At 34.1% G+C, this 12,535-nt stretch overlaps 2 protein-coding genes across 2 annotated transcripts; one reads left to right on the top strand and one right to left on the bottom strand.

The window, feature by feature from the left end:
• Positions 1–548: 548 nt before the first annotated feature.
• LOC120356165 (putative aldehyde oxidase-like protein) lies at positions 549–2,093 on the bottom strand (the record flags this gene model as incomplete). Its single annotated transcript, XM_039445029.1, has 3 exons — positions 2,013–2,093; positions 1,146–1,356; positions 549–729 (listed from the first exon to the last, which is right to left on the bottom strand). Coding segments are annotated over exons 1-3 (407 nt in total), but the record flags the coding sequence as incomplete, so codon positions are not given.
• A 6,954-nt stretch (positions 2,094–9,047) lies between these two features.
• LOC120356164 lies at positions 9,048–9,422 on the top strand. Its single transcript, XM_039445028.1, has one exon. The coding sequence runs from the start codon at positions 9,048–9,050 to the stop codon at positions 9,420–9,422; it is 375 nt and encodes a 124-aa protein (XP_039300962.1).
• Positions 9,423–12,535: the final 3,113 nt, after the last annotated feature.

The raw sequence follows: 12,535 nt of genomic DNA, 5'->3' as shown, positions 1-12,535 counted from the left end.
GCCAATATTAAAAATCAGACTATAGAATTATTCATCATAAATCAGCTGACAAGTGATTACACAGATGTGTGGAGAAGCCAGTCTATTGCTGTATTTCCATAAGGTCTATAGTGTCAATCAGGTACTTGTGGATGAGAATACTGCGTGAGGTCTACTGTTCACAGAACTACTAGTAATAATTGTAACTCACATGTTCTCTTTAATACTCACATGTTCTCTATAGGCCCCAGCCCCACCTCTAATATAAAAGGCCCCAGCCTACGATATTGCAACGTCGTAGCAAAAATGTTTAAAAAAAAAACCAGGTGATCTTTTTCACCTATCATGTGTTAGATTCTAGGCCTGCACTGCGGCGTTGCAATATCGTAGGTAGGCCGGGGCCTTGTATTAGAGGTGGCTATGGCTATTGTCTATCCAATTCTTAATTTCATTTGTGCACTTGATAATGGCATAATGACCGAAACCGGTCTTCAAAGAAATTTTATAAGCGCAAGTAATTTTATAAGAAAATAATAATATTGTAACTCATGAATTATTTTGTAACTGACATGTTCTCCTTGACATTCAATGCACCAGCAACAGCCCACAGAGTAGTTGTGACGTTCTGTGTGGCTGAGTACACATTCAACCCTTCATCGGAGGGCACACACACACAGCACTGTGTCTCCATCGTGTAGTGGTACTGGTCCTCCACCATGTACCGGCCCGTGATTTGGTGTTTCACGTTGTCTGAAAGTCATTTCAAAACTTCGAAATTAATCGATTTCAATCAGTCATCTTATCAAATATCCTATTTTGCATATTCATACACTTATAAATTAGTTTTTTAAATATCAAAATTTAAAAGTTTTAGTTTAGTCATTAGTTTTAAAGTGGAAATTGAAGTTCTTGAAGTGAAAAGTGAAATTAATTTTTGAAACTTTTATTTGTAAAAATTTGGGAGAAGACAGTTTCGATCCCAATCATATTATATATTATAATTATGATTTGTGATTGTCAATGGAATAAATGAATATTAAAATGACACATTTACATCTTTATAACCAAAATACAGTTTCTCAAGTCTTATATTTCTCATATTTGTACACTTATGGAACCCCCACTTTTACATCTTCGCAATGAAAATATAGTTTTACTTCACCTACCTTTTTTGTCAGTAGCGTCAATTCGCATTATTTCAGCGATTCGATCATCCATGTGGTTATCAACAACTTGAGTCAGTTGCAGAACTGGTTTCCTGACGCCCTGGTATTGCACGTTGACCATTTCAGCGGCCTGCAATGCCACAACTTGAGACTCCGCCAAAATCACACCCAAAGCTTGTCCATAGAACAGGATCTTCTTGCTTGCAAATATCTGGAAACGTTCACAAATATTATAATCACGAATACTAGATTGGATTGGCCCTCTGCTCAAAGCGCTGCTTGCTTTGATACAACTCTTTATAAATATAACTATTGTAGGCCTATTTTAATATAACTTCAAAGTGAAAAAACACTCACATTCTTTGGTGTGGCGACGACCGTTTCGTGCTGGTATTGCACATTCTCAAGCCCGAACACCCTTTATAAATAGGTAACGCGATTTTTACATTTTTTCAATTATTACAAGTAACATACATTATTATATTGTATTGTTTCGTTTTTTGAAATAAAAATAAATTTTTAATTTGTAATATTAGTCTTTTTTTATGAGCATAAGTAGTTAGAAATTTGGCTAATGACTTTTGGCTATATTAGACTATTATGACTGCATATGGCGATGTTTAAAAGAGAAATATTTCTTTGTATTCTTACATTGTTATAATTTTGAGCTATAGCATTTGATAAATAATTTAAATAATAACTTGTTTTGTTTTTTCTTGTATTATTGTACTGTTGTTCATGAGAAACAATAAATTCTATTCTATTTCATAGTTTTGGTAAGAGTAGCAAAATGAATCAATTACTTGATAGGGACTTCATAGAATTTTGTATATTTGATTTCTTTAGAACCAGTATTGATATACTTACTTTCTTTAGCTTCATACGATGAAGAAAGCATATTCAAACAATCACCTCTCTTGATTCCTATTATAAGAAGTAATGTTCGCTTCTTCTTTCATTTACAGCCGCTGGGCTGGTTGGCAGCAACTTTCCATGCCTCTCTGTCATCCGCCATCCTTTTTAGGTCTCTGCAGCTGGCACATCTCAGATCCTTCTCCACTTCTATGTACTCCAGTCTTGGCCTTCCTCGCCCATTCCTTCCATTAGTCATTCCCTCCATTATTCTTTTTCACGACGTTGTCTAGTTTTTCTAAAGTTCGCTAACCAGCTTTTAATTTATTTATAATAGGCTTACAATCTTCCATTTTTCATTCATATTGTTCTATCTCTTGTAGCCTTTCTCTAGAAATTCATATTCTATCATTATATTATATTTTATTTTTTTCATATAATTTTTTATATTATATCCTGATTATTATTATTATACATTTCATATTATATTTCTGAGGGCTACCCAAAAGTATTTCAATTTCAGTTTATTTCCAAAAAACATAATACATGAATATGAAATACAATATACAACATAATTATTTCGGAATCCCCCTACTAGACTATCCATCTGTGTGTAGGGGGGGATATGTATTAAGTGTATAAAGTGTTCATATATGTATAAAGTGTTCCACTTTATACATATAAGCTTAATCTGCTCATAGAAGTAAATAATAGAGAATACACTTATATTGTAGATGTATTATTAATATTTTGATTATAAAATAGATAATACATTGTGCTGATGTATATTTGAGAATAAGTATGTAGGAATAAGTATACTTAATACATTGATTGATTAATAGAATAAATAAAGAAGGAAATACAATATTTCATTGAAGACCGCAGTGACAGGGATTCCAGAAATTCTCAGAAGAGAGACCGAAAAAAAATCATAAATTAGAAAGGCAAAACAATCAAACCGGTTATATCAATGATAAAATAAATACCAATCAATTGTCTGGAAACCTTGAAGTCGTGTTGGTCACCAAGCATAACGAGATTGGAGTAGTTCTTCTGAACCTTCCCAACCAATCTGGTACAGTCACCTGTCCACCCTCTTCCAAAACACTACCAAACTAAACGCCTCTGCTTCCCTAATAATTACCCCTGGCACATTTCTGTACAAGATATGGGCCAGGTATGAAGGATTTTGTCAATTCGGAGCCGTGAGTCAGCTGAGGTATCTCAAACCTGTAATTGGATCTGTGGCGAGTTGAGTAGCTATGGTTAACTGTTTCTTCCAGAAGTTCCGTTTTGTATTTTTTGATGTGGATCAACAAAGATTTGATAAAAAGCTGTCTAACATTCAGAACGGGAAATTCGATAAACAATATTGTATTGTTGAGTATCTGAAATCTCTCTTCATAATTGTTTTTATAATTGATTTTTGGGTGACTGCAAGAGGTATTATAGATAGTATTATAGATTGGACAAAAGGCAAAGTAAACTTCTTTGCTGATCCACACTCAGAACATTACTCAGCTCTGAAAATGCGTGAAGCAGCTTTCTGAGCCTATTCTTAGCACATTAGACATGTTGTACCCAACTCATCTTGAAATCCAAGACAACGCCCAGATATTTGTAATGATCAACGGGCTCAATCATACTACAATTACATCCAGCAGACCTGGGATTATTACAAGAATGCATCGTTAGTGTTAGTGAGCCTGGATCAGCTTGATTTCTTGTAACTATTGGCATAAACTTCGTTTTTTCCACATTTACTGTAACGCTATTGTGATCAAACCAGTTCTTTATTTTTGACAAATCAATTGAAGCACTCATGTAGGCCTCCTCCCAAGTGCTCCCAGTAGACACTAGTGCTGTGTCATCAGCAAACAGATACAACTCACCTTCAACTACTAATTTTGACAGATTGTTGATATAGATTAGGAATAGCAGTGGCCCAAGGGTGCTTCCCTGGACCATCCCATACACAACATTCTCTTTATCACTATTTCACCATTTATGCATACTGATTGCTGTCGATTGTGGAAGTAGCTCTTAAACCATCAGAGAGTGATATTTTTTATCCCCAATGATTCAAATTTTTTATTAGAATTCTCCTGTCAACTGTATCAAAGGCTTTTGCCAAGTCCAAAAAGGTAATCAGCACTTTTCTTCTTGATTTGATACTACTTGAGATTTAAGATAGCCCTAGACATGTTGAAAAGAGTAGGTATCGGATGTATATTTGGACTTTTGAAAACTATACTGTGAGTTGGAGATGAGATTGTACTCGTTTAAATACTTAGTCAGTTGTATTTTTATACACTTTTCGATTATTTTAGATAATGCTGCCAACAAAGAAATAGGTCTGTAATTGGAGAATATGCCTTTAGGGCCTGATTTATAAATAGGTAGGTATTACTCTGGCTGTTTTGAGAGCGCAAGGAAAGTGTCCAACCAGAATGCTTAAATTGACTATATGTAGGATAGGATGTATTAATATGTCAATATTGTTTTAAATCACTCTAGTAGGGATTCCATCACAACCTGGAGCTGATCGCCCTTTCAAACTCTTGACCACCTCCTCCAATTCCTGCCTCAAGACCGCGGTTGCAGCTGAAATTCAGAGTCTACAGCATGTTCAACATCTCTCACTACTGGTGCATCCTGGGTTATTATAGAATTTGCTAGGTTTGTTCCAACTGTTGCAAAATATTGAATAAATAAGTTGGCAATTTCTTTAGTTTTTTGAGAGTCAATGACTTCACCAGGGCGGGAGAATGCACTAACGGAGAATGATTTACTATATTGTCACTACAACCTGAGATTTCGTTTATAACCGACCAAAATTTTCTAGGGTTACCAGTCGCTTCTTCAACTTTGTTTTTGTAATAGTTATACTTGGCACAAACTCTGCGGCACTCAAAATATTGATATAACGCCAGGGGCAACATTCAACGTGTCGCAATTGAAATCACCTGACTGAACTCGGACGACTCCTGGCAATTGTTCATTGCAATATACGTTTAACGCGTTTACGAATGTAGTTAGATTAGTGCTGGGGCTGCGGTAGACAGCCAGAATTTCGCATGCCGCCTCCACCCAGGTAAGGCTATAAGTGAGATGAAAAATGGAAAAGCTCCTGGCTCAGACAATATCTCACCAGATGTTTTAAAAGTTGATGTAGAGACGAGTGCTGATATCTTGTATCCCCTAATCACCAAAATTTGGGAAGAAGAAAGAGTTCCTGCAGAATGGAAGACAGGTACTATAATGAAGATACCCAAGAAAGGTTGCTCTACAGATTGTGTAAACTGGAGAGGGGTAACACTGCTCTCAGTGCCTAGTAAAGTGCTAGCAAGAGTAATCCTAAACAGGATAAAGGATTCTGTTGAAAGGAAATTACGGAGAGAACAAGCTGGTTTTAGGAAGCACCGTAGCTGTGTAGATTTAATAAACACACTGAGGATAATTTTAGAGCAAAGTGTTGAATGGCAGAGCACTGTTTACCTGGCTTTCATCTATTTCGAAAGAGCTTTTGACTCAGTTACAGAAGAGTGATGGGAGTACACTGATTAATCATGGCATCCCACAGAAGATGGTGAGCATTCTGAGAAATATGTATGAGGATTGTGAGTGCCGTGTCCTCCATGCAGGAAGTTTGAGTGAACCCCTACCTGTCACTTCTGGAGTCCGTCAAGGCTGTGTGTTGTCTCCCATGTTATTCTTGCTGGTTTTGGACAGTGTGATGAGAAGAGCTGGTGGAGGTAGGAGAAGAGGGATACCTTGGGGCCTAAGAGGGCGGCTAGAGGATCTGGACTTTGCTGATGATATATGTCTACTGGCACAGCGCTTTACTGACATGCAAGAAAAGCTGAGAAATATTTCAAATGAGGCAATAAAGGCCGGCTTGCAGATAAATGCTAGAAAGACAAAGGGAATGAGAGTAAATGCACGAACAGACATGCCTTTGAAAATGGGCAACTCCAATATCAAGCTGGTAGAGTCCTTTTTATACTTGGGTAGTATGGTCACTGTAGAAGGAGGAGCTGATCAAGATGTAAAGAGTCGAATCAAGAAAGCAAACGGAGCTTTTATACAATTGAGGCCAATTTGGGCAAATAAAAATATATCCAAAGCCACAAAGATTCGACTCTTTAATAGCAATGTAAAATCAGTCCTCTTATATGGATGTGAAACCTGGAAGGTGACTACAGCCCAGGTAGCACAGAAACGTTGAAATAACGTTAGAAACACGTAATACCTTAACGTTGAAAAGACGTTTAAATTCAACGTTGAAAACACGAGAAAATGTCCGCCGTTTCCACGTTATTTTCAACGTTGAATAATAGTTGAAAAAACATTGTAACAACCATTATTTTCAACTATAAATAGACGTTGAAAGCACGTCGTGACAACCATTATTTTCAACCATAAATAGACGTTGAAAGCACGTTGTGACAACCATTATTTTCAACTATAAATAGACGTTGAATTAGCCATACTTTTGAACCGGTACCTTATCAATTACATGGTAATATTTCTAAAATCATTTGAAAAGAGATGAAAATACGAAATCATATTTCCATTTATTTACATATGATTTCATGTAACAGAAATATCACCCTGCAATGCGGTACATTGGTAAGTTGACATTAAAAACACACAATAAAAACCATATTCATCTCTTTTCTGTATAGGGCTACTTTTTATAGAAATAGAAAGGAAAATAAAAATCTCAGTATCCTTTTTGAATTATTTAATCACTATTATTAATCATTATTAAATGATTCAAAAAGGATACTGAGATTTTTATTTTCTTTCTATTTCCATATTACTTCAATTTTGATCCACAAAAATAGTATGATGAAAGGTTGTTTAAAGAACTAAGATGGTTACAACCAAATTACCATGGTAATTTAATATACTCTGCCAAGCTCAAAAACATTTTATGTCTGTAAGAAACATAAATTAAAACTAATATTTCAAGAATTTAGCAGTTGTTTAAAAATCTTGAATTTTTAGTATGATAATTTTATCTTTGGTGAGCAAAAATAGCTCAATTCTTTCTAGGAAATAATATATATCTAAATTTTTACTTGACATTTATGCCAGGTTTAAACTATGCCAATTGGCAAAACAATAATAATTGTCAATTAGTTTTTATTTAGCTATGCCTAGATGATGGTTCTAGAATTAAAAGATTCAATTGATACTTTACACCAGCTATAAATTTCAGAAGACAATATTATTGTCTTGTCAATTGGCATCGTATAAACCCGCCTACATTTTAGTTTTCAGGTATGATGATAGTTTGTGATTTATGCAATAGAGAAACAAATATTTTATTACAGTGTTTCAATAGAAAGGGACTTTCAAAATAACTTTCCACTTTCATTTCATAATACTTTTTAATTACCGACGAAATTAGATTGTTTTTTCTCCACTGAAAATACTCTGCCGCATATTTTAGCCAATCCTTAATAGCGTCTTCAATTGGGTCTCAATGCCCACAGTCGACCCACAAGATTTTTTGATAGAATCTGAAACATAAGGTAATATAATTTTAATAAGAAATTCTATAATATGAAGGCAGATGAAATTTTGCCACTACATAGGAGTTATTATTTGATACAGATGTGCATGGTTAAAAGGGAATTGCTTTTAACAACAAGTACAGAAATTTTTCTCAAGTGCACATCTAATAATGTTATACATTTGATATTTTGTTACACACATTGATATTTTGAATCACAAGGCGAGGTGATGATTGTTTTTTAGATAAAAATAGTCCATTACTATACAATAGTCAGACGAGAAAGTCACACAAGCTGTTCGTTCAAACATTCAAAAGAACTAAGAATAAAGTAAGAATATTGGGTTTCCAAATTTTGTAGCATAGACGAATTTTAACTTGAAATACTCCTCTTTCATTAGGCCTATAGAAGTAAACAAATAAGGCTCTATATAAAAACGGTAGAAAATTTATTTTTTAATTTATGAGTAAAATTTATTAGTTACTGTAGGTACATACTTAGTTTTATGAAAAAAAAACAGTTGTATCCCGATATTTCAACCATTTTTATTGGCCTACTAAATTAGTAAACCTAGACCAAAAGTTTAAAATCACAATGAAATTAATCAAAAATATCCTTGACATATATGGGTTGTAAACATGCATAAATTAATTGAAAATTTAATTTTAAAATGAACAAGTTTAAGCTAAATTTCGTCACCATGGAATGACGATATTGGAAAATGTTAATATTTATGAGCTGAACTCCGGACACCCGTTTTCAATTTCTTGGATCACCGAGTTAATTACTGAACTTGTTAAAAGCAATCACTTTGATGTTAAGTGATTTATATTATATTAAGTTCAGTGTTATTATATTAAGTTCGATGGAATTTCTCAACACAAGCAGTCCTGTGACAAAAACAATACATAGATAGCATAATGAAAATATTTGTGCAGGAATCAAAGTAATAGTAATTTATTTGGAAGTTAAGTAGTAGGCTACATGTAAAATACTTAAAACCAAGCTTATTGTATTATATTGATTTTTAATAATTATATTAAATTAGAGCCCTCTAATTTAAAACATAATATAACTTACCTAACCCTAACCTCAAATGTAAACATAATTATGTTCAACACACAATATTTGTTTTGAAGTTTAGATAATAAATCACCAAACAATCTCATCTTTTAAATAAGAATAATAAATTAAATAAACTTACCAAGTCAAAGTGGAATAGGTAGACTCTTCTAAAAGAGTTCACAGCTTTCATCAACGTGATGAGAATTCAAACATGAAATGGCGTTGATCAGTCGATCGTCTCGTCGTTGATAGATCCGTTTTTGTGTAAGGACTACTGTAGCGCTGTGAGTGGTGGAATTGGAAGCTCGTTTTCAACGTGTTTTCAACTATAGATCAACCGTTGAAAACAACGTTGCATTTAAAACGTTGAAAAATTCAACCGCTAACGGTTATTCAACCTCAACAACCAAATTTCAACGTTGGAAACACGTAGGTGTGCGACCTGGGAGTGACCTCTAAAATGTTACAAGTATTTGTAAATAGATGTTTGCGTCGCATAATGGGCATCAGATGGCCAGAGGTTATCAGCAACGAAGCACTATGGGAGTCTACCTGTCAGGATCCAATCCAAATGCAGATAAAAAGAAGGAAATGGAGATGGATTGGACACACGTTGCGCAAAGAAGAAGGTGCCATTGAGAAAGACGCATTGGACTGGAATCCTCAAGGACACCGTGCAAGAGGACACCCAAAAATCATGTGGAAGCGTACCATCCAGACAGAAATTGGGAAAGCCGGCAAAATGTGGTTGGAGGTGAAGGCGTTAGCACGCGACAGAGTTGGATGGAGGACATTCTCGGAAGCCCTATGCTCCTCAAGGAGTGACAGGAACTAAGTAAGTCAAGTAAGCTCCGCCCAGGTGAAGGTGAGGGAGAGACAGTGCCGTGCTACCAATTTTTCCTAAATCGGTTGGATAGCATTTCACACCTATTAACCTAAGGATAGTTGTCAGCTCCAATGTAATAGATTCTTGATAAACTATGAATGGATCTATCACCTATGAATGAGAAATCCAGTTTTCAGAGCAAATGAACTTATAATCTTCAGAAGAATTTTGGCAATATACTACACAAATACACAAAGAACAATATCTTACAAGCCTAAGCATCTAAAGTCACTACGAGCTAAGTACTTATCCAGTTTATATAGTTGAAAAACAGTGGCTATTGGCTTGTATACACATAAACAATATACAGACAAAATAGAACACTATAAACTGTTTAAAACTCAATTTAAAACATAATAAATTCACTTAAACAGAAAAATATTCAGAGAGCACTAATTACAACACACATAGCCAGCCATAAGTTTCAGAGAGAAGACACAGGAAAAGCCTAGCTACCAGGAACAGAGCAAAGCTTCTTCAGTGTCGATGTTATGGACACATCACCTAAAAAAATTATAAATTACAAGTTTAGAATTCACATTTTATATTTGTTCTCAATAAAACTTTATTTTGAAACTGTTATTTTAAATTTTTATATATCATCTCTATTAAATAAACCATTACCTTTTAATTCTGTCAACTCAGCCTTGGTGACACCATGGAACAATGCAACACAATCATTTACGATAAATTCTCAGTCAAAAAGTTGTCCGTAATCGATGACTCTGATATTTACTATAAAGTTTTATAGATCTCGAATTGAAGATTCGATTCCAATCGAGAAAAAATGTAATATTACAAATACCCCCCTCTTGACATAAAAAATTTTACTGTTTGAAAATTGTTGAAATTAATTTGAGAACAGTAACAATTTTTCTATAAAAACATTACATGTCAACTATAATTGAAAATTTGTTATAAAAATTCATCAATAGCATTTGTTATAATTATGTTTCCAAACAATATTTCAAAGTATCAAAATTACTTTTGATTTAGCTTTATAATTTAAAGGAAAATATCTCAACAGAAAGTTAATATGTAAAGAATAGTTTTTTGAAATTGCACATAAATTTAATAGATAGAAAATTAATTTTTTATTGCATAAAAAAAATTAGTATGTTGAATAAAAAATTATTATTATTATTTTTTTTTTTTTTTTAATGAATTGATGAATTGTTACATTTAATTTTCACATAAATTTCAATAAATCAAAAAATGTTCATTTCTTTCACTATTGACGCAGTTGATTTTATCGATGCACATTTTGGAAAACAGTCCGTTAAGGCACTCAGTATGATTTTCAGTTAAGTGTGACTCCAGTGTGATGACGTTAGTGTTGGGCTGATCCGAATACTCGTAGTGTTGGGCTGATCTGGATGCACGTAGTGTTGGGCTGATACTTGTAGTCGACTGATGCATATCAAACTAGATACAGGTGACATCTCAGTTAGCATTGCCTCATGCTTGTAGTAGACGGCTGCATACCAAACTCGATACAGAGTCACATAAATTTTGTATCATATTTGTAATTATACAATGTACATTTCAGGCTTGAAATGACAATGTAATTCGTTTTTTGGAAAAGAGATAGACGCTGCATACAGGATTAATTTAGGTGAGGATTAATTTAGGTAAGGTTTGGTTTTTTGATATTTTCAGTGTTCAAGGTTTAGAGTTCTGCATACAGGAATAATTTAGGAGAGGATTTTTGAATCAATTCTTTCATGATACTGTGACTGTTATTCTGAATTCAAAGTTGCGAACGTGAACATGGATGGCAATTACCTCCAGGTAATGTGGTAGTGTTGAAGTTTGAGATACAAGGTCAGCAATAAGCGTTGGCATTGTCATTGGCGTATGCTTTGGTGTCGGCATTGGCATCGGCGTTGATATTGGCATTGGCATCAGCATTGGCGCAGGCATTGGCATCGGCACAGGCATCGGCGTAGATTTTGGCATTGGCATCAGCATTGGCGCAGGCATTGGCATCGGCGCAGGCATCGGCGTAGATATTGGCGTTGGCATCAGCATAGATATTGGTGTAGATATTGGCGTAGTTATTAGTGTAGGCATCAGCGTATATATTGGTGTAGATATTGACATCAGAGCAGATATTGGCATAGTTATTGGTGTAGGCATCAGCGTAGATATTGGTGTAGATATTGACATCAGAGCAGATATTGGCGTAGTTATTGGTGTAGGCATCAGCGTAGATATTGGTGTAGATATTGACATCAGACCAGATATTGGCGTATTTATTGGTGTAGGCATCAGCGTAGATTTTGGCGTAGTTGAGTCACACTAGTTCGAAAATCACCCAAATGTTCTTAACACTCTTCATGGCGTTCACTTGTTGCCGATTTCGAGATTCACATGATAATTATTTCAATGTTAATGTCTGTGCTGTACCTGTTATCTTAAAATGCTTATAAACTAAAAAGAAAATTTTGATTAGGCTATCAATACAATCTAATACACATGAAAATTTTTTAAGTATATAATAAATATAAAATTGAAATTTGTTAACATCTTATTACACAGTCAGCAATACATAAATTGTGAAATATGGAGATATCAATTACAAATTTCAATAGAAAAAAAATAATTTCATTTTCATCTATTCATTGTTCAAATATTTTATAAAGAGCAAATTATTCAATATTATTAATCATCGTTTGTTGGATACTACAGTTATTTCGACTTTTCAATGTTCTAAACACAAACTACATTTCATGACAAAACTTACTATCAATCATAAACAAGAAATCATTCAAAACATCAATAATATTTTGCTTCAAAGGCAATCAATATTCATAAGTAAACAGCATCTATGGCAATCAACATTATTAATCAACACAAAAAAATATTATCTCATTACTGCCTCTCTAAGTCATAACCTTCTGATCATTTCTTCTTTAGGCAATAATGGTTTTCCATCTCAAAAAACAATCACATACCAGCAAAATTCTAATCAGCAAACCCCATTAAAATTCTACATACACTCCAGCATCCATTTCAAACGATAATCAATCATATCAAAATTTATAGAACAAACAGTTTTA

This window comes from Nilaparvata lugens, unplaced genomic scaffold (genome assembly GCF_014356525.2).
Source record: "Nilaparvata lugens isolate BPH unplaced genomic scaffold, ASM1435652v1 scaffold6020, whole genome shotgun sequence".
Lineage (NCBI taxonomy): Eukaryota > Metazoa > Arthropoda > Insecta > Hemiptera > Delphacidae > Nilaparvata > Nilaparvata lugens.
The sequence above is the reverse complement of the archived record's forward strand: the minus strand, read 5'-3'. Positions and strand labels throughout refer to the sequence as shown.

What these genes read in the sequence shown, in the direction of transcription:
- LOC120356164 (XM_039445028.1), top strand. Translation starts at nt 9,048, where the DNA reads ATGTTACAAGTATTTGTAAATAGATGTTTGCGTCGCATAATGGGCATC.